Here is a 21,463-nt window from a genome sequence, read left to right on the forward strand (position 1 = left end):
ATATGTTTCCGTTACTAGAGCAATAGAAATACCTTGAGCTTTCTTCATCAAGGGACAGTCGGATTTCCAATGTCCTACTTGTTGACACTTGAAGCATTTCCCTTTCCCCTTTGGCTTGCCAACGCCTCCGGTCGGGCCTAGCTTCTTCTTGCTCCCACCTTTTTCTTGGCCTTTCTTGCCATGGGGCCCTTTCTTCTTCCTACCTTTCGGTGGAAAACTGGGTCCTGTGGCAGTGGCCAAAGCCTGTGGACTCTTTCCCATGACCCCCTCGGCAGCTACCAACTCATTAAGCAGTTCATTTAGAGTGAACTTTTTCTTGCCCATTACGGCATTGAGTCGGAAGTTTTCGTAGGATTTGGGCAGAGTGTGGAGAACCGTGTCTACCTTAATGGCATCCTCGATTCCTCCACCGAGCACGTCCAGCTCATTGAAATGATTAATCATTCCAAGCACGTGCTCGCGCACAGACGAACCTTCCGTCATCTTTGAAGACATGAGTTTCCTCATGAGTTCAAAACGGACTGATCGGTCTGATTCCCCAAAGAGCTCCTCGAGGTTCCTTATAATTGCAGCCGCAGTCTCCAACGACTGATGTTGCAGCTGCAACGCAGAAGACATAGTGGTCATAATATAAGCTTTCGTCATATTATTCGCCCTATGCCACTGCTTATGGGCCTCCCTTTGCTCTTCGGAAGACCGAGTAGTAAGGTTCGCGGGAGCGGGAGTAGTAAGCACAAACTTATACTCCTCCGCGTCTAGGACAAATCCCAGATTGCGCTTCCATTCCGAAAAATTCGGACCAGTAAGCGGCTTAGCAGATAAAACATTCAAAAGCGGGGTAATAGTCATATCTGAAATATTAAACAAACAAATGCAAATAAGAAACACGTTATTGCATAAAGATTCGTAGCAATAATATTGTAACCTTTTGATAAAACAATATTATTGAAACCTCCGTTAGCCCAATCGAATTACACGCAAGCCACGTTCGTGTGGACGTTTACGCGCTCTTCGTTTGACCAGACACCCAGTCTTTGGTCTCATTCCATTTTCAACTTATCCTTATGAAAAAATGGGACCAATAAACGGACCTTGTCTAGACCACGCAATTTCAAGAAGGGACTCCGTTGGGGAGTTGTACTTGAAATAAACGCCTAAGCTATGACCACAGTTTAGTCAACTTTATGACTATCTTTTATTTTAACCCCTTCTAGAATAATCCATGAAAGACTAACCCGTGCAAGCCACGTTCGTGTGGACGTTTACACGAGAAGCTCCCACTATTCTCAAGGTTAAAATAATTAATTTTAATCATTTCTAGAATAATTCGCAGAAATTAATACATGCAAGTCACGATAGTGTGAACGTTTACATGCAAAAACTCCCACTTATTCACAAGATTAAAATATTTTTTTAATTTAGAAGTTTAACCGACAAAAGCTGCAAATTAATAACGAGTGCAAGCCACGTTCGTGTGGACGTTTACACCAATTATCAATTTACTTTGTCTTAAACCTACTGTGGAGGTCTATATCAATTTTATTTAAAAAATTGAATTATCCGCTTAGTCTTTTACTTCAAAAGGTTTACAGGTTAAATCACGTTGACACGGAAAACCTAAGCATGCATTTCTATAACACATGTAATAAAACATGCTCGCTTGAAATTCTAAAACATGCTTAGAGAAAACGTGATAACACCTAGCATGATATACTATGCGCATTTAAAACCACATAAAAAATATCATGCTATTAAAACACCTTAACGGTGATTAAATTCACGACATAAAAGAAACCCGACAAAAAAAAATTATCGTCTTATCGTGGAAACCTGGAACCTGTTCTTCCCTGCCTATTTTATTACAAATGAATAAAATAAGGGAAATTAAATTCTAATCTATTACATAATAGATTTCTTCGTCTTTTGGCAAGTCTCGTCGTCCGCGAAACACTCCAGCCATTAAGTAGCCCAAATTAAATAAAAGATCCCAAATTAATTAAATCAAAGAGGCTCAAATTAATTAAATAAAAGAGCCCAAATTATTAAGCTCAAATTAATTTAATTAAATAGGCCCAACTTAATTTAATTAAATAGGTCCAATATATTTAATTTAAGAGGCCCAAAAGAGAGCCCAATGGAATTAAATCATAGAAGTCCAAAAGATAGGCCCAATTCGTCAAACTGTCGCTGAACAGGTCAGCCAACTTCAACGCTCCGTTTGACCCCTCAAACGACCTCTAATCGTATTTTATGCAGAAATACGACTTCTTCGTCTTTGAAAGAGCTTTCCGTGGCCACCTGTTTCATCTCAATCGGACTTCTGTAGAGGAAGTTATAGCTGTTCTTCGGAGACTGCCAGAACTTGATTTCCTGCGAGAGGCACGGCGGCGCCGGCTGAATTCCGGCACCGGGCGACCAGCGGGAGCCCGGAATTTCTGTGCTTCTCCATTTTGCATTCTATCATCCTCTGTTCTTGATTTCTATTGTTCTCCAATAGATAAACCAACAAAAAAAAAAAAATACAAATGGAAATCCTAATCTAATCACGCATAGCTTGTCGTGATTTTAAGATTACAGGCCAAGATCGACAAATCAAATAAATGATCCACGATAAGACGACGAACAATATACAAAACCTGCATATTGATATAGCAAAGTTCTACCAAGATCTAATGGTTTTACTACTCATTAGTCCGATAGAGCCGAAATGTCCGGACCTTGGCTCTGATACCAATTGAAGGAACCATATTTTGATATACGGTTCGTGTGCCCACGATCCATTTCGGATATCTAACAAGTACATACAAAAACCATAATCCTACAAGGTAGTAAAAGAAGTATACCTGCGAAACGAGAAGTGATCGACTCCAGAGTTGATCTTCCGAATTGTTCCCACGGCAAGATTCGACGTTGGATGGCAACGATCTTCGAATCCTATCTCAACTCCAATGAACAAACACTCTCAATCTCTTTCTTTCTCAATTTCTCTCTTTCTCAAAATTATGTCTTATTGCTACGTGATTGTTCATTCTTAAGAATGATACTCCCTCCGTCCACGAAATGAGTACTCATATTTCCTTTTTCGTCCGTCCACGAAATGAGTACTCATTTCCCTTTTTGGCAAGTGTGCCCCACACATCTCTTTAATTAATACACTCAAAAAGTGGGACCCTTAAACTATTCACACTACACTCCATACATTTCTTAAAACCCGTGCCGTCCACAAATGGGTACTCATTTCGTGGACGGAGGGAGTATCACATATTATTCTTATCTTTTACTTTTGATTAAAAATAGCAAAAGATAATAATAATAGCAATTATTATGTTTGTCATTTTACTTTTGATTAAAATAGCAAAAGATAAGAATAATAGCAATTATTATGTTTGCCATTTTACTTTTGATTAAAATAGCAAAAGATAATAATAATAGCAATTATTATGTTTGCCATTTTACTTTTGATTAAAATAGCAAAAGATAATAATAATAGCAATTATTAATGAGAAAGAATCTAGAGATAATGAATTGTTTGTCCACTTGAGATTTAAGCCTTAATTTGGGCCAATCGGGGATCTACTAGCTCGAATAAAGTTTGGCATCCCAGTGCTCGATTTTTCTTATTCAGCCCAGAATATAAATCGAGACACTAGTATTAATTTATTCCACTAGAAAATTAATACTGAATTACCTCTTTATTCTTTAGGTGAGTCGGGGCTAGTATTAGACTTAATTAATCTCCGTGTTTAAGATATCGAATATCCATTAATTAATTAATTCCTCTGACGATCAATTAATTAATTAATTAGTCGTTTAATTATAAACGACATCTCGAGTGCTACCACTTAAACTTATTATCGTATCGGAACTAATTCCACCTGCAGGGTTTAATACGATAAACTTATTAAGTTCCTCAAGAGGATATTATCATCCTGTTATCAGCAGGACACGGATCCTTATTGCAATATAATCGCATATCAAATAATAATTGTTATCACCCAAAGTATCGAGTATCTTGAACTTCAACAGAGTTCTCACCCTTGATAAATCAAAGTAATAATCAATTAATTATTTACACCGATTAATTCAATTAAGGTTAAATTATTTAAGTCACCGAGATCTTGATTCTTAATTAGTCAGAATATAAGAATACATCTCACTGTGATCCTGTTCAATACACGAAGGTACTAGCATAAATAAATAGTCAAGACAAACTATTTATCCATTTATGCTACAATCTAAACCAGCAACTCGTCCATAGTTGCCTCGATTGTGAACTCAATTTATATCTCAACTTTTTCCAATTATATGATCTTCTGTGATCTACAACACACCATATAATCTATAGTATGAGATAAATTGGACTATAATAGGATTATGCAATAACAATAATTCAGATAGGAAAATAGTAGTGAATAAGGTATCAATATATACAAGCATAAAAGTGTTGCTTTAAGTATATAACCCTTCACCTTTCTTAAGGTTAAGGTAGACTAACGGAATAGTGGTCTATAATAATTTTTTTTTTGATCAGTAAAGTAAAATTTTTATTGAAAGAAAAGGGATCAAGGCATCAGGAATGCCAATCAAAACAATAAAACAAGTTTGAAGTCTTTGGAACACCAAGAAGTAAAAGGAATTCCTAACTCCACTATTTTGTAGGCCTCGTTCCAACTCCAAAGTCTCCCCTTAATCTGTAATACAAGTCTATCAATATCCCAAGCCTTGTCCTGAAAACGACTACCATTCCTGCTTTCCCAGAGCAACCACACTGTTCCAACCCACAAAGCTTTAAGCAGTCTTCTTTCTCTCTTCTTTTTTCCAGCCGCAATGAAAGAAATGAAGTGTTGAAAGATACCTCTCGGATTTGCCGTTTTGATGTCGAGCCATTGAAAGATCTGGTCCCACACCGCCGCTGCTTTCGGACAATGGAGGAACAGGTGTTCCGTCGTTTCCTCACTAGAAACACATGCATTGCACCATCTCTCCTCCACGCTGATCTGGATATTTCTTCTACTCAAATTATCACATGTTGCCAATCTGTTTCTAAGACATCTCCATGCCGTCACCTTGGCTTTATTTGGTCTTGGGGCCTTCCAAACCTTTGCCATCTCCAAAGGTAAAACTTGTTGCTCCAAACCTTCTACTCAAATTATTTGGTGTTGGTGTTGGGGCCTTCCAAACCTTCTACTCAAATTATTTGGTGTTGGCTTTATTTTAGTGGTCTATAATAATAATAATAATAACACGACAACATAAAAGTTCAAATTGTAAAAAGCGTCATTTTCACTAATAGATCAGGAGCAGTTTACAATGAGTTTTATAATATTGTATACGTTCTAGCAATTTATATGTGAAGAAAGAAAGAGTTTATTTTGCAATTTATTTATTTATTTTCAAGTGTCTATTTATTATACAAAGCGTCACATATCTTATCCTGAGTTTATTTTGCAATTTATTTATTTATTTTCAAGTGTATTTATTATACAAAGCGTCACATATCTTATCCTTAACCTTTTGTATTTACTCCATAATCATCAAATTTATCGGTACCCCGATATTTAATCAACATTTTAAGAAAATGCTGATGTAGCATCATGTTTGATGAGTTTCGTCAAGTAATGCGCCCACGTGAATTTCATTGTAAGATATTTTTGCTCGAAATTTTGCTTGGAAGGTATTCTGAAAATATATTTCGAATATTCTGTTTTAATACGTGTTAATTGCATTAAAAATATAATAAATTTCTGTTATAAGTTTTTTAGGGGTTCTTTTATAATACTGTAGTACAATAGAATCGCAACAAAACGTAGCTCCTCATATACTCCCTCCGTCCCACGAAGCATGACACAGTTTCCTTTTTGGTCTGTCCCACGAAGCATGACACGTTTCTAAAAATGACAAAAAATTTACCCTTTATTCACATTTTCACTTTTTCACCTACCACACTTAACACACAAAATGTCAATTTCTTAATTCTCGTGCCTAAAATAAGTGTGTCATGCTTCATGGGACGGAGGGAGTAGTAAAATATGTACTACTTCCTCCGTCTCACGAATCTTGACACGTACTCCGTATTCCTTTTTGCATCGTCCCACGAATCTTGACACGATTCTAAACACTAAATTATCTTCTCTCTCGTACTTTATTATCTTCTCTCTCTCCTACATTCTCTCTCCTACTTTATTACATTCACTCTCCTAATTTATCACTTTTATACTTTATTACCTACACACTTAAAATACTATATATAATTCCTTAATTTTCGTGCTGAAACCAAACGTATCAAGATTTATGGGACGAAGGGAGTATATTTTATATCTTATAAATTGGAGGTTAAAGTCACATAAAGGTGCTAACGTATGTGTGGAGTACAATTTTGATCTCTGTCGTCTTAAAGAAAAAAGAAAAAAAGATTTTGATCTTTATGAACAAGTACAAGAGAGCCTCCACTACTAGGATATTCGTTATGAAAGAGTCTTCTATACTATTATGGCAATATATGGCATCTTCATGGAGTTTTTTTTTTAAGAGAAGAGATAACGAGATTTGAACCCTAAATCTAATTATTTACAAATGGAGTCTATATCTCTTGGGGACATGGAGCCATTCTTGTGACATTTTAATTATGACCATTAACAAATTAAATTATTTGTGGGCTATTTATATATTTGTAATTTTGTAGGATAGTAAATTTGATGCATATCTTTATAATTTGTTTACTTTTTTATTTTATGTAATTCAAAATTAGATGAAATAGTTAATTAATAAATACTCCCTCCGTCCCACGAATCTTGACACGTTTTCCTTTTTGGGCCGTCCCACGAATCTTGACACGTTTACTTTTTTGGCAATAATTATTACCTTCTCTCTCCTACTTTATCAATTTTATACTTTATTAATTACACACTTAAAACACTAATCTACAACTCCTTAATTCTCGTGCCGAACCCAAACGTGTCAAGACTCGCGGGACGAAGGGAGTATATCTCTAATGATAAATATCAAAATCAATTATTTTGACAATAAATTAAGTATTGATATTAATATATAGTCCATTTTAGATCGATTAGATTCGAATAAGCTCGTATGACTCTAAATATTCGATAAATCAAATTCGATTCAATAAAAAATGAACGAAAGTAAAACGCGACAATATTCAGTCCTTGATTTTAACCATAAATTAAAACAAAATTTAAATAACCGATGACAAAAATATATCTTTGAGATATGAAGTTTATTTAATTCTTCCCACGAAGATAGTTTCCTCCACAAGTAAAATGAAATTATTCATATGGGATATGGCGAGATGGATGTTTAAGGATTAAATACACTATTTTACTTATAGCAAACTATATAAAATTTTAAAGATGACAAAATATTTTAGCCTATAGCAATGACAAAATATATTTGGAATTGAATCTAAGGAAACTTTCCAAATAAAAGTTGATGTGGATTAAATATTTATTCCCTTTTGGGATGGATAAATAAGATTCGTTTAAATCCAAGCTTTTAAGTTAAGGCAGGTAGAGCAAGAAGCCTATATATCCGTCGTCTTTCCCATTCCATTCCATTCTTATCGCCATTTTCATCCACTTCATTGCTCTTCATAGCTCACTCTCCCTCAACAACCCAAATGCCCAGCATCTCTTCACTCTTCTAGAATATGGGCACCGCCGCATCCATGAACGCCGACACCAGCTCCCATGGCACCGAAGACCACGCCGGCGGCCAGCTCTACGTCTCCCTCAAGATGGAGAACTACAGGCTCAAAGGGGAGCTCGTACCCCATGTTTACGGCTCCGCCCCGCTCGTCGGCTCATGGGACTCCTCCAAAGCTGTGAGACTTATTATTAGTATTATTTTTTAATCAATTGTGAATTCGCGATTGTTCGCGTTTTTGCGCTCGTGATTGCCTGAAGAAGTATTTGCAGTTATGGTTTCTGTGAGGTTGGATGAGATAGGTTCGCATTGTTGCACCTCTTTTCACTTACTGATTGACTCGTGGGTTTTTGAATATTCTCTGTTTGATTGCGGATATTTTCCTCAATTGTGATTTTGTTGAATTCCGATTAAATGGGGTTGCATTGGTGCCCCTGTCAGCTTTTACTGATTAATCGGTTGCCCTGTATTCTACAGCTGTCTATGGAGCGAGAATCGACTTTTATGTGGGAATTAAGCTTCGTTGTACCACCTAATCACGGTAATTAGCTCCTAATATGTGCAGGCAATTTAATATGTTGCATCTCCAGTTTTGTGTATCAGAACTTTAAAGTCTCATGATTCTTATATTGTAATAGAGACGCTGGATTTTAAGTTCTTGTTGAAGCCCAAGCACGGTAATGTGCCGTGTGTTGTGGAGGAGGGTCCGAATAGGCAATTGATAGGAGGTACATTGCAAGGGGACCGGAACTCTGCCATGTTTAAGTTGGTCGGCGATGAGGTTCTTGAGTATAAGGTGTTCATTAAAGCAGATAGGGTTTCACCATTCGATCTTGCTGCAAGTTGGAGGGCGTATCAGGAGAACTTCCAGCGATCAGCTGTTCGTGGGATACCAGATGTCAGTATAGCTTCTGCTACTGAAGCTGGTAATGAGGTAGGTATAGAATGTCTCGTACTAAGGAGAGTGTTCTCAAGTTGTAGTTTTGTTATGCCATATTGAGGTTCTGAAATTGTATTGTTTCTAAGTTTCTAACTGATAAGATGTTAGATAGCTGCTTGTGAAATATTTTTCTTTCCCTATATGCCTGGGTTTCCAAGAAGATAGAATTGAAGTATGAATAATTCAGATATATAAGGGATGGAATCATGGAAATGTAGTTCTAGCCCTAATGTATTGAAGCCAAACAGATGTTCGACAGTATGCAACTTTGCCTCTCTCTTTTTTTTTTTTGATGGTGGATTCAGGGATCCTCACAGAGATGGAAGCTTTGTTGAAGCATCTTATTTGTTGAAGCTTTGTTGGCTTGCTGACTCATTGAATATATGAATGCCTTTCACATAAATTATTTTATCAAGTTGTCATTAGTAGCTTAGGTTAGTTGGGTTTCTGAAAGTTCGAATTGCTTTCAAGTTCTGGCAGAAAATTCTAGTTAGCAGCTTTTCGAGTTGATAAAAACAACATCAAAGCATCCAGGCTAAATACTAATCTGAAAATTCTGTATGCAGTCAATTGTCACTGTTTCATCAATATTTTACCTGCTTTCCTTAGAAATCGTTCTTTGCTTTGGGATTTTGTGCGGAAATTAGTTCCCACCCCCCTTCTGTGACATCTATAATTTTGTGTACTTGAATTAATTTCCATAAGTGAAATATCACTTCCTTCATTGGACACTTTGTTATACAGAATGGATCCCCAGCAAGTCTGGAGCTTGATATTGAGCATTATGTTGTTCCAGCTCCATCTGCAAATTCAGGTCCAGTTTATGCAGCAAATATGACAGAAACTCCTAGATCACTCACTCGTACAGGAATACTTTCCAGGAACGACAGCTCTAGTGGTTCATCACATTCTCAAAAAGATCTCGGTGCCTCAGTTGACCGACCTGGTGTATGGTGTTAATTTGTTCCTCCTTTTTCCATTTCTGAGTTGTGTGTCATTCTAATGTGATAATGATGAGAATTTTGTCGAGTGTACTTCAGGCAACTCAACACATGATAACCAAACCTTCATAACCTCATTTAAGACAGTGCTTTTCATGCATAATAAACTCCTAGACATTGTTATCTTACTACTTGGCATAAAGGTATTGATACTTTTTTATAATGGAAGATAACTGGAACTTTTCGCATGCCATTTGTTATCAGATTATGACTTGTGTTTGTGAATGTGAATCAATTAATGAAATTGAATGTTATTCCTTTGCCAAGGCAAAAGGAAGAGACCATCCTCCTAATTTAGTCGCTGAAGTAAATGATGGAAGTTGTCTGCTCTTGACATGAAAAGAGAACTTAAATACATATCTGATGTGTTTACATACCATTTCATGGCGCTGAGGACAAACTCCTTTGACATTCACAGCTTGCTTTTCATATATTTACTTTTTCTGTACAAGGGTTCCTTCTTATGTTGATTTGTGGTGATAACTTTCTATCAGGGGATGGAAGTCATTGTCCCAGAAACAGCAAAGTTGTCTTTAGGATCTGGCATGGTCGAGTCAAAGTCCGTTGGAACTTTTTCTAACATGCAGAAACAGGAAGTGCACAGAGGACTCTTTGTGGATAGGGGGGTAGGATCTCCTAGACTAGCAAAATCAGCAAGTGCATCAACTTTTGCTGTTGATGTCAAACTTGATTCAGAACCTAAGGTTTGTGAGAAATCTATGATGCATGGTATAACATTGCTGAGAATGTATATCTTTCATTCCGAAGTACCCTCTGTGACATCACTCATTGCGCTTTTCTAGAACTCTATGCCAGCTGCTGCAGGAGCTGTTGCAGCTGGAGCTGTAGCAGATCAGATGCTTGGGCCCAAGGAGGATAGACATCTGGCAATTGTCCTGGTATGTTCCTCGTATTCTAGCTAACACTTGATAGAAGTTTCATTTTACCTCTTTGAGGCCTGGACCCTGGTAGATCTTTTTGTGAAGACTGGTTTTGTTTACAATTAACTATGGCCATTCTCCAGTTACTTTTCCCATTTAAGTAATAGAAAATCAGGATTTGACAATTGTTGGAAAAAGTTGGCAAACATTTTCTTTTCCATTTTGTTTTTGAGGTATTACCGTCTGAAAACTAAGTCCTAAGCAATTATATGTCCACATTTCTTATATTATGTGTTTTCTTTTGATGTCTATTTCCTTATATGGTACATATTCATGTAAATATGTGATGCGACTTTACATATACAATTTCAGCAATGTGCACCTTAAATAATATTTAGCACGACTTAATTCAAAATGACAAATTAGTTGCTCTGCATTTTCTCCGATTCTTCACATGGAGGCTTGGGGACCTTTCTCCAGAGAGCTCATATCTAAAATCTTAAATAAATAGGAAAACCTTTGATCAGGTTTTAAATTTTTAATGTTTTATTCTACAGATGAATATCATAGTTGTGATATCTGATAGAAAAATCCTTTCAACAATGCCCAAGATACAAGGAATGTCATCTTGTATTCCATTTTTGGATTTTATGATTGGATATCCAACTTTCATGTTTCAAATTGAGCTTTCTTACAGGTTGGGTTGCCTGCTAGGGGGAAAACTTTCACAGCAGCAAAACTTACTCGATATCTTCGTTGGTTAGGTCATGATACCAAACACTTCAATGTTGGGAAGGTCATTGATTTTATAATTTCATTTCTCTTTTGTTATTTTCCTGCTAGTATGTCGAGAGTAAGTGGTATTATTGTGTATTCTTTTTGCAGTATCGAAGGCTCAAGCATGGAGTTAACCAGGTACTTTCAGTTGGCCACATCTCTTCTTCCTCTTCTTTGTTTGCTTGTCTCACGAAGCAATTCTTATTTTCTGTATTTTCTGTTTAATAACGCATGAATCAAATTATTTATAACACTATCTTAGCAGTCCAAATCTCCTCTCCTCAAGGATTGGATTTGTGATTGAATAAAGAATGTGCTTGCTTTATCCTGTTTTTTCGTTTTTTGGATTTTTTAGCTATTATAATGATTGTTATTACTAAAGAGTTTCAGCCCATCTTTTCTGTATTTCTGAATCAATACAGACGTAGTTGTTATATGCAACAAATGTGTTCAGTACAACAATACCTTGTTGCTTCACGGTATTTTCATGTGCATTTCTTTGGAAACAAAAAAGAGAATACTGAGCTGACTGAAAAAGTTTATCACCTTTGAGCCTAATTTTATTTTTTAATAATAGCTCCAGAGGTGTCAATTCCATTTCTCCTGGAATTGATATGGATCTCCCTGTATTACAAATTTCTTTGATGCATGCAGACAGCTGATTTTTTCAGAGGCGACAATCCAGAAGGCATAGAAGCACGCAATGAGGTATTCGTAATTGGAAATTTTCTTTTAAATCTAATTTTTCAATGAATGAGTTAAACAATAAGAAGGTGCATAGTTTTTTATAAAAGTTTTATTATTAATGTTTTTGTTATATAAAAACTTATAATCTGCATTGACCTTTTTTCGTGGGCATAGTTTTAATTCATGACGTGCTACTAGGTAGCAGCGCTTGCAATGGAGGATATGATATCTTGGATGCAAGAGGGTGGCCAGGTAGGTATATTTCATTTTATCAGCATGCACATTTATTGGAACCTTTGGTAATGTATTTTTTAATTATGCTTAGGTTGGGATATTTGATGCTACAAACAGTACCAGGAAAAGACGGAACATGCTTATGAAAATGGCTGAGGGCGAATGCAAGGTGGAGTACAGAACTTTGGTTGCTTTATCAATTGGATAAGTTTTATTTTAAGTCATTTTCAATTGTTTCAGTTGTATGTATTAAGTGTCAGTGACCGTTAATGTGTTAGCATGCGTGAAAAATGGTTTCTTAATGAATTTTCTTTTAGCGTGAATTAAAAGCATGGAGAAGCTGAATAACTTCAAAATGAGAATTGTGCCTACCCATTGAGAATGTCTGTCACTTTATCAATAACACTGCAGTTCAAATTAATACTTTTGGTTTCTATTATGTACTCAAATTTTGTTGTCAATTAACATAATCTTTGCTTATTATGAGTATGTTGTAGTAAAGTACTCTATGCTGTATTTACTTAGATGTGTATTTCTGGAGTATCAGAGCCATCATAATCTAGTGTGATATAGGTGTTTCTTTTCTACTAGATGTCTGATTATGATGTTTTTTACTCACAGATTATCTTTCTAGAGACATTATGCAATGATAGGAATATAATTGAAAGGAATATACGTCTCAAAGTTCAACAGAGCCCGGACTATGCTGAAGAGTATGTAGACGGTTTCCTTGTTATTTGTGCACCACACATTATCACATAGTGATTCGTGGTATATTTCAGGCCAGATTTTGAAGCAGGGTATCATGACTTCAAGGTCCGACTGGAAAATTACGAAAAGGTAGATGTTATGATTTTGAAGCAGGGTGTCATGACTTTTTTGTGATGTATATTCTGTGGAGAAAAATAATGGTTTATGAGTAGTTTTCCTTTTTGTTCAGGTCTATGAGCCAGTTGAAGAAGGGTCTTATATAAAAATGATTGATATGGTCTCTGGAAATGGTGGACAAATACAAGTAAATCCTCTCTACTTTTTTGCTTATTTTATCTATTCATTGTACTAGATATCTACTTATTTGAGCAAGACTACCTTTCTTCTAAAAAGTTCATAATGCTATGCTAGTGTGTGAGGATGCTTCTACGGGATCTAATTTCCTTGAGACTAGAGGAAAGAACCATATTATGTATTGGGAAAAAGTCATAGTTAGGTCTATACATTTTGATAATGCTACAATGGATTGAATCTAGTGGATGAAAAATTATAATCAGCTTTCAATCACCTTATCATACTGCCACTGTCTGATGGTATGAGTTAGAACCACGATCTTGGATCTTTTTGACGAAAAACTTGGGAGCATCTAAAATCATTATAGAACTTTCAAAGCTGTCATGTTGGAATGCAACGGTCTATGAAGGTATTGTGAAAAGCAATATATAGAGATACCGTCATACCGGGGTGCTTCTTTTGCTTAAATTAGTACACTTTAAACATCATTGCCTTTTTTATGAGTCTCTTTCACATCATCGTATAAATGTTATGGCATTTTACGGAAGGGCAAATGGTCTCTTACCTTTTCTTCATCATTTTACTTCAAACTGAGATATTATGTGATCATCTACTCCCTCCGTCCACGAAAATTGTAGTGTGGTTTGGAGGACACAAGTTTTAATAAATGGTTGGGAGATGTGTATAAAGTGTAGAAGGGGACCCACCAAAATTAAGTGGAGAAAGGAACCCACCAAAATTGATGTGTTAAATGGTTGGATATTTTGTAAATAGTGAGTGTGAGTGTAGTTTAAAATATAAAGGGTAGTTTCAAAAAAAGGAAATACTACAATTTTCGTGGACGGACCAAAGTAGTAATAAGACTACAATTTTCGTGGACGGAGGGAGTAATAAATATCTGTGTTTTGTTGAAACAGGTGAACAACATTAGTGGCTACCTTCCAGGGCGAATAGTATTCTTCCTGGTACGTTGTAAAACATCTTTTATAGGGACTGGCTTGTGTTTTCTGTTACGAGTTATGACATAATGAAGATACGTGCTTTGCCTCCAAAAATGTGCTGATTAATTCTTTTTCTAAATGTTGCATAGATTTGGGTACATGCACTGGGAGGTGTGATTTATTTATCACTAAAATTGACAATGTGCATGACCTAATATGAGATGTGGCTGATGGTGTTGCATATCATTTGCAGGTGAATACACATCTAACTCCCCGTCCAATTTTGCTTACCAGGCATGGAGAGAGCCGAGACAATGTCAGAGGTCGAATTGGTGGTGACAGTGCCATAAGGTTCTCTGATTTGTGGAATGTGAATACACTTCTACTTTGCTTTCGCTCCTTCCAAATTCTCTTTAAACTTGATTTGTTCTTTGGGACAAAATTATGTTAGTTTCCTTTGCTTGCATTTTAAACCCTTCATATTTATACTTTCTTTTGATAGTAACTACTATTTCCAAGGAAAGTGCTATATTTTTGAAAAATTAATACCATTCTCACTAGCAAAAAGTTCTTCTTACAATTATAGGCCTTATTTGCATCTAGCTTTGTTAGATATAGAGGTTGTTTGGCTAAGCTTATTTTAAGCAGCTTATAAGATGTTTGATAGAGAAAATTAACGAGAGATGATAAAGGAAGGGTACATATTGGAAATAACAAACTATAGGAGAGAGGGAATGCAGCCTAAACCTGCAACCATGTTTTATTAAGAGAAGTTAGTTTCATTGAAAAATTACAAGTTAACATTTCTTCAAGTTCTCAGGTTTGCACTAGCGTAAATCTGAAGTACTTTCCGTTCATCGGAAACGGGCAATGTCTTTCTACCTTGTTTCAGTTATCAGCATAAGGGTAACCTGGATGCTAATTTTCCTTGTGCAGTGATTCTGGTGAGCTTTATGCTAAGAAACTGGCAAATTTTGTTGAGAGGCGCCTGAAAAATGAAAAGGCTGCTTCCGTAAGATTCTCCAATTTCATAAATTTTGGGATATTGAGTTCCAGTCTCTATGCCTTATTTGAACTCAGGCTGATTTCTGGAATATAACGAGGAAGTTATCATTATAATTTCTGTTTCTACCGTGACCAGATATGGACTAGCACGTTACAGAGAACAATTTTGACAGCAACTCCAATTGGAGGATTTCCCAAGGTTATAAAAATTCCCTTCTACACTGCACTTGATAAAAATTTATAGTTGTCTGTTGTCTGTTGTCTGTTGCTTGGATTTGACATCTAATATTACTCATTCTATTGTGTTATCTTGTAGATACAATGGCGTGCACTTGATGAAATTAATGCTGGTGTATGTGATGGGATGTCATATGAAGAAATTAAGAAAAATATGCCAGAAGAATATGAGTGCGTTTCACTTCTTATGCGTTACTTCCATCATTATATTTTATTTTGGCCTGAAAGCAGTACAATTGAAGATATATCATATATGTATAAGGAGATCTATCCATTTGATGATGTTACATGAAACTTTCCATTTTCACACCTTCTCCTTTTGAAATATAACTCTAAGTATTGAGGCCTCAACCAGCTTGTGTTATCCTGCGAGCTTCGTGGAGTTCAGACCGAGAAGAGGGATAAGAGTATTTCGAAATTTTACTGAACAATGAATTTGCATTAGGACATTTTCTTATCAAGACTTGAATTCCACGAAGCATATTCCTAGAGAAACCAGTTAGGTGACATGTATGAACTGTCTTGTTCCCTGTCTTTTGCTATAACAGGTACTTTGTACCATTAAGAATCTGTTAACCCAACTAAATTATTAAACTTTTTTAGGAAGATGTTATTTCCTGTCATTTGTTTATTGCAACTTCTCCCTTCCTTTCTTCTCATTGTCATTAGTTAACTTCTTCTGAAATAAATTTCATCCTACAAACTACAGATCGCGTAAAAAGGACAAATTGAGGTACAGATATCCACGTGGAGAATCTTATCTTGATGTTATACAAAGGTCCGTCTTCTGCAGTTCAAATGTGCCTTTTGCTTTGGGTCAAGTTCAAACTTCATGATGCATAGTGTGTTGCATTTGTTTCTTCTCTTTCCAGGCTGGAGCCTGTGATTATTGAGCTCGAACGGCAAAGAGCTCCAGTTGTGGTCATATCTCACCAGGTTATACATCTATCATATAATTTAGTTTTCTCCATGAAACGCAGAATATTCTTTGAGATGCAAAATGACTTCTTCGAAATTTTCAGGCAGTTTTGAGGGCTTTGTATGCTTATTTTGCTGATAGGCCATTGAAAGAGATTCCCCACATCGAGGTAATACATTCACGGTTATGCACATTTCCACCATCATACAAATTTGAAATATATTCTGTATATTTGATTAATTTGAGATAACATTTATATCATAGGAAGAGGCTGCCAAACTATATAAAAACAGAAGCTTCTTCCATTTTTATTTTGTTGTTCTATTATGGAGGCTGAGCTGCATCACTTGTGAAAATTAAACATTCTCTTTCACAATATGCAGATGCCACTTCACACAATAATAGAAATACAGATGGGAGTTACCGGTGTCCAGGAGAAACGATACAAGCTCATGTGAGAGCTCACGAAACTTGACATGATTGCATAGTAAGCTTCCATTCCTTAATTACTAGTGTCACTCAGCTGTAAAAAACCGATACAAGGGAGAAAAATAATGTTAGGTCAGGTGAAAATTATTCATCACGAACAGAATTTTATGGCTACTGGTACCTCACCTCAATGTCCGAATTTCGTTCTCGATCCGAAGGGGTCAAAAATAATGACCAATCACCTGCTGTTTTTCGTCTCCGTCTCCTATTTGTTTGTGCACTGTGTGTAAGAGTCCGGTGGTGTTGTAGGAGTGGTGATTTGAGGTCTGCTCCTCATACATCTATCATCTGCGCAGCTCAAATGGTAATGGGACATTAGTATATAACTAAAATTTGAATTTTCTGGATTTGGTTTTTGTTCTTGGCTGGTTGTGATGGAACTTAGAGGAAATTAAGGAGAGATGAAATTAGAATGATATATGATGAAAATCAAAAAAATTATAGTTAAGTTATTTTTGTAAAATGCGTGTTATTTATAAGATAATGATAAAATAAGGTGGGCAGATGAACTTAATTTTTGGGAGCTATAAGGTCTTGGTGCTTATTTTTACAGTTTATAAGCTATTTGGAAACTTATTTTGTCAAACACTTTAAAGGAGCTTATAAGTTTTTAAACAATTTATAAATTGTTTTAAAGAGTTTATAAGCTCAGCCAAACACCTTGCGTCTGCATCTATTTTAGTGGTCTCAAATGTCTTGCTCGATGCACATTCATTGGCAGACTTGTATTAAGTCTAATCTAGCTTATATCTATATTATCAAGCTTTATGCGTCTAAACCTTTTGGGGCACATAATATGACAAAATTAAATTACTTGACTTCAAAATTTTACGGTTTTTACCCCATCTTTTCTAATAATAATAATTGTTTGTTTCCCTTCACGACAATTATAAATTTATAGAGGTGAATTGCTGTAGAAAGCGGAAAAAATACACACAATATAAATTTGTGTGTATTTATATAGAGTTTACGTACTTTTTTAACGTGAACCGAAGAGAATCCCAAGATAGCAGCACAACAACCCATTTCTGCCGTCGCCTTCACGAAAATCTTCTTCCCAATTTCCACAAAGAATTTCATATTTCCCCTCCTATATTTTCGACACACATACGTCTCTTCTCTTGTCGTCTTTATTTATGATAATCATTGAATACACGTAATTGCTCATATTGCCTTCCTAGTCCTATTTGGACGACTGCTTTACATTCACTTCACGTAATATTCGAACACTCGATTTGCAATTCCTCACCAATATATTGATGAATCTATCGCTCCAAATCATCATCTCACGCGGCGGCAACATGGCCGGAATCATGTCCGTGGCGATCCTGTCGTTGTTGGTGGTGTTCTTCTTCGTGGCCATGCTTCATTGCTATGCTAGATGGTGCATGGCGCCGCCGGCCGCCGTGGTGGGGTCCCACCGTTTACTCATCCTACGGCACCTGTTGAATATGGAGGGTGTCGTGGAGTGGGCCCCAGAGGCGCAGGGGCTCGACCCTCACGTTTTATCTTCTATTCCCGTATTTATTTGTGAGGGCGAATATTGTAGCGGGTTGGAATGTGTGATTTGTTTGAGCTCGTTCGAGAATGGGGAGGAGGGCAAGAGGCTTCCGTTGTGCGGCCACGCATTCCACGTCGGATGCATCAACATGTGGCTCCACTCCCACGCCACATGTCCCGTCTGTCGGGCTCCCGCCCTCCTCGTCGTCGAAGATGAGTCGAATGTTGAAGCGGTTAGTCTCGATGTAACGAGAGTGAGTGACGAGTTGGAAATTGTGGTTCAGGTTCCGGGTTCGGAGGGCGGGTCCGGGTCCAATGCTACACATAAAGCTGCTTTCGTCGTCTAATCACGTCTACTGATTTCACATTTCAACAAATTCCCATCGTCTAAAAAAATATCTCAATCTTCTTTTGGATTCGTTCACAGAAAAAATATCACTTTTAACATATAATAATAGGGTTCACACAATTTTATTTACATTTAAAGTGAGATTCTTATTCTAATAACAATTTCATTCACATTTTATTAAAATATCGTTCACAATATGACAATTTTTTGTGAATGAATGAAGTACAAATTTTGTTTTTTGTTCAATGTATATAATGGTTTTTTCGAATGAAAACTTCTTGACTTTCAATCTTCTAACGTAATCATCGTCGGTCCCATTTTGGTATGAACTACAAATTTTATGTATAACAATTATAACTGTCAATTTCGATTCAAGACTATTTTATTAAATGATTTTTATTTTGCATGATTGATAAGATATATGATAGAGTATTTTTTATCTTTAAGAATTTCAATTCCACCTTTTCAATGGAATAAAAGTAAAACAAAATTAGCTCAAATGATTAAAATAATCAAAAACTTTGGAATATTTCAAAGTTTCAATCCATTTAAATAACGGAGGAATTAATCTTACTATTTTAAAGTTAATTCTCTAAAATAGACGTCCCCTTAAGATGTTAATCAGATTGATTTTTCAGATCAGGCATCCGATATGCCAAGTTGGTCTGTGGGCCTGAATCTGGTCCAAAAAATCAAATTAATTTTATGGGCCGGATCAAGTTATTAAAATTTAGACCTATTTTCAATCAGATCTTGTAATAGTAATAATATTGTTTCAGTTTATGGTATATCAACCTGTTATGCAGCAACATACTTACTCGTTATATATCTTTGAGGAATACTAGCCAAATGTGTGCCATACGTAAAAGACTCTAATAATATCAAATATATTTGGTCATGTATTTATTATATTTTATTTTTTTAGATTTTTTTTAATAATACAATACTATTAAGATGCTTATTAAAATATTCATTCATAAATCCAAATAAATTACTAAGTTTATGTATATACATTAATATATTATATGAGATTACACGTATTCAAAAGTAATAAATGGTCCAAACCAATTTCATAAAACATAAAGTTCTGTGACAGAATAATATGCCAAATACTCCAATATTTGAATATTCAATCCAACAGAAGTTCAAACATGAATGAGCCCATTTTCATGAAATAAATATATAAGGGAGAGAAAGTTAAGAAGAGAGTCTCAGTTAGAGCTAATTAATCAGAACCGATCACCTACCCACCGTGGGCAAGTATAACGTGCCCATCACTAACGTGGCAATTTTAATTAGGAAAGAGAATTATTAAATCTTACTCTAATTAAAATTATCTTACTATAATTGCAATTGCCACATCATGGTGGGCACGTTATGCATGTCCACAGTGGGTAGGTGATTGGTTTTCGCTAATTAATATCCTCTCGACTCTGGCCCATTTATACTATTGTATTTCTTCTTCTCCTTTTTTCAGCAATTGACATAAAAAAATTCATATACACCTTTTTTCAATAATTGACATTGCATTTTTTCATATACAACTAGGCAAATAATATTGCTATATACACACCCAAATGAAATTGTACATATATATGATATCAGAATTTTCAATAGTTTAAGCGTTGTTCCATGAGTTTTTTTGTCCTTGCCTTCCATGATATACTTGATACTCGATTTTCCCTTCACCCTAATACCTAATAGCTAATACCCTAATTTTTCAGGTATCGAATACCCTATACTCGATCGGGTTCGAATCGGTATCGGTACTACCCGATACGCTACCCCTATCTTCCCACCCCCACTTCCATCTTTGCCTTTTACTAGAATGTTTTTTATTTAATAAAATCCAAAAGTTTTTATTAGGTAAATGAATCTCAAATTGAAAGAATCTAATCAAATGTGAAAATTCAATTCAATGATTAATATAGGAGCTAGTATATATTTGCGCCAACGAATAATCCACCGTCCAATCGGTTATGAATTTATGAGATATGATGGATAAAGTACATAGTCTTGTAGTAATAACTTCTCGACTTTTTAATGGTACTTTTCTTACTTGCAATTAATATAATTACGTTAAATGACAAAAAAGTTTGAGCAGAAAATTTGTTTATTGAGAACATCATCTATCAAAGTCGAGAAATCAAATTATAAAGTCGAAAATTATTCGTCGGGTCATTTTAAAAAAATTATTTCCGTACATGGTTAAATTTGTAATAAATGTTAAGTAGTGATACACAAACAATGTCAAATAGAACCAAGACAAATGATTTTGGCCATCCGAAAAAAAAAAGTCCAGAAAAAAACCCTGGTGATGGAACCAAATAAAATAAAAAATTAGAGGAAAAAGATAATTATATATTAATGTCGGAATGAATAATATCGAGAAGTCATAACGAAAAATCATTTTTTCAAATCATTACATGCTGAATATTAATACAGTAATACCAAATCTAGCCAGCTCATGTGCAATCGTACTAGTCTCGCACCGCATATTACAGAAATCGATCGCAATGTACTTCCTAACATGTTCAAAGACCTCACGTGACAAACTTCAATTAATATATTGTTGGATGCCTCAAAAATTTATGACTTGGCTGCCAACTGATTTTCCGAATACGGAAATTGGTAGCGGATTAAAATTGCCACTAACAAATTTCTAAGGCAATAATGCATTAATTGATGTTCGAACTATAACCGCAATTTAATCAATTTTGGGGAGTCAATGAATGTATTTTTCCAAAATATATTAGAATTAAATTCCTTTTCAACAGCTCTTAAATGAATTATAAAAAACTTTCGATCAATTTGGGGATACTTCAACCTACCCAAACCT

The 21,463-nt window shown here is 35.6% G+C and overlaps 2 protein-coding genes across 3 annotated transcripts; both read left to right on the top strand.

The window, feature by feature from the left end:
• Window positions 1–7,474: 7,474 nt before the first annotated feature.
• Window positions 7,475–16,974, top strand: LOC130992037 (6-phosphofructo-2-kinase/fructose-2,6-bisphosphatase). Of its 2 annotated transcripts, none has more exons than XM_057916498.1 (23): window positions 7,475–7,837; window positions 8,137–8,200; window positions 8,298–8,593; window positions 9,344–9,547; window positions 10,095–10,304; window positions 10,404–10,499; window positions 11,179–11,277; window positions 11,367–11,396; window positions 11,913–11,966; window positions 12,144–12,197; window positions 12,271–12,348; window positions 12,801–12,892; window positions 12,962–13,019; window positions 13,120–13,194; window positions 14,102–14,149; window positions 14,379–14,476; window positions 15,062–15,137; window positions 15,267–15,329; window positions 15,447–15,538; window positions 16,077–16,145; window positions 16,240–16,303; window positions 16,390–16,455; window positions 16,670–16,974. In XM_057916498.1, exons 1-23 carry the CDS (start codon window positions 7,664–7,666, stop codon window positions 16,742–16,744), a joined length of 2,235 nt encoding a protein of 744 aa, XP_057772481.1. In that variant the 5' UTR covers window positions 7,475–7,663; the 3' UTR covers window positions 16,745–16,974. The 2 variants fall into 2 exon arrangements, with proteins under 2 accessions (XP_057772481.1, XP_057772482.1); XM_057916499.1 differs by lacking the exon at window positions 7,475–7,837 and adding an exon at window positions 7,839–7,961.
• Window positions 16,975–17,286: 312 nt separating this feature from the next.
• On the top strand, window positions 17,287–18,911 carry LOC130992038 (RING-H2 finger protein ATL63-like). The gene has a single exon (XM_057916500.1). It carries the CDS (start codon window positions 18,035–18,037, stop codon window positions 18,620–18,622), a length of 588 nt encoding a protein of 195 aa, XP_057772483.1. The 5' UTR covers window positions 17,287–18,034; the 3' UTR covers window positions 18,623–18,911.
• The last annotated feature ends 2,552 nt before the right edge of the window (window positions 18,912–21,463 follow it).

This window comes from Salvia miltiorrhiza, chromosome 7 (assembly GCF_028751815.1).
Source record: "Salvia miltiorrhiza cultivar Shanhuang (shh) chromosome 7, IMPLAD_Smil_shh, whole genome shotgun sequence".
Taxonomy (NCBI): Eukaryota; Viridiplantae; Streptophyta; class Magnoliopsida; order Lamiales; family Lamiaceae; genus Salvia; species Salvia miltiorrhiza.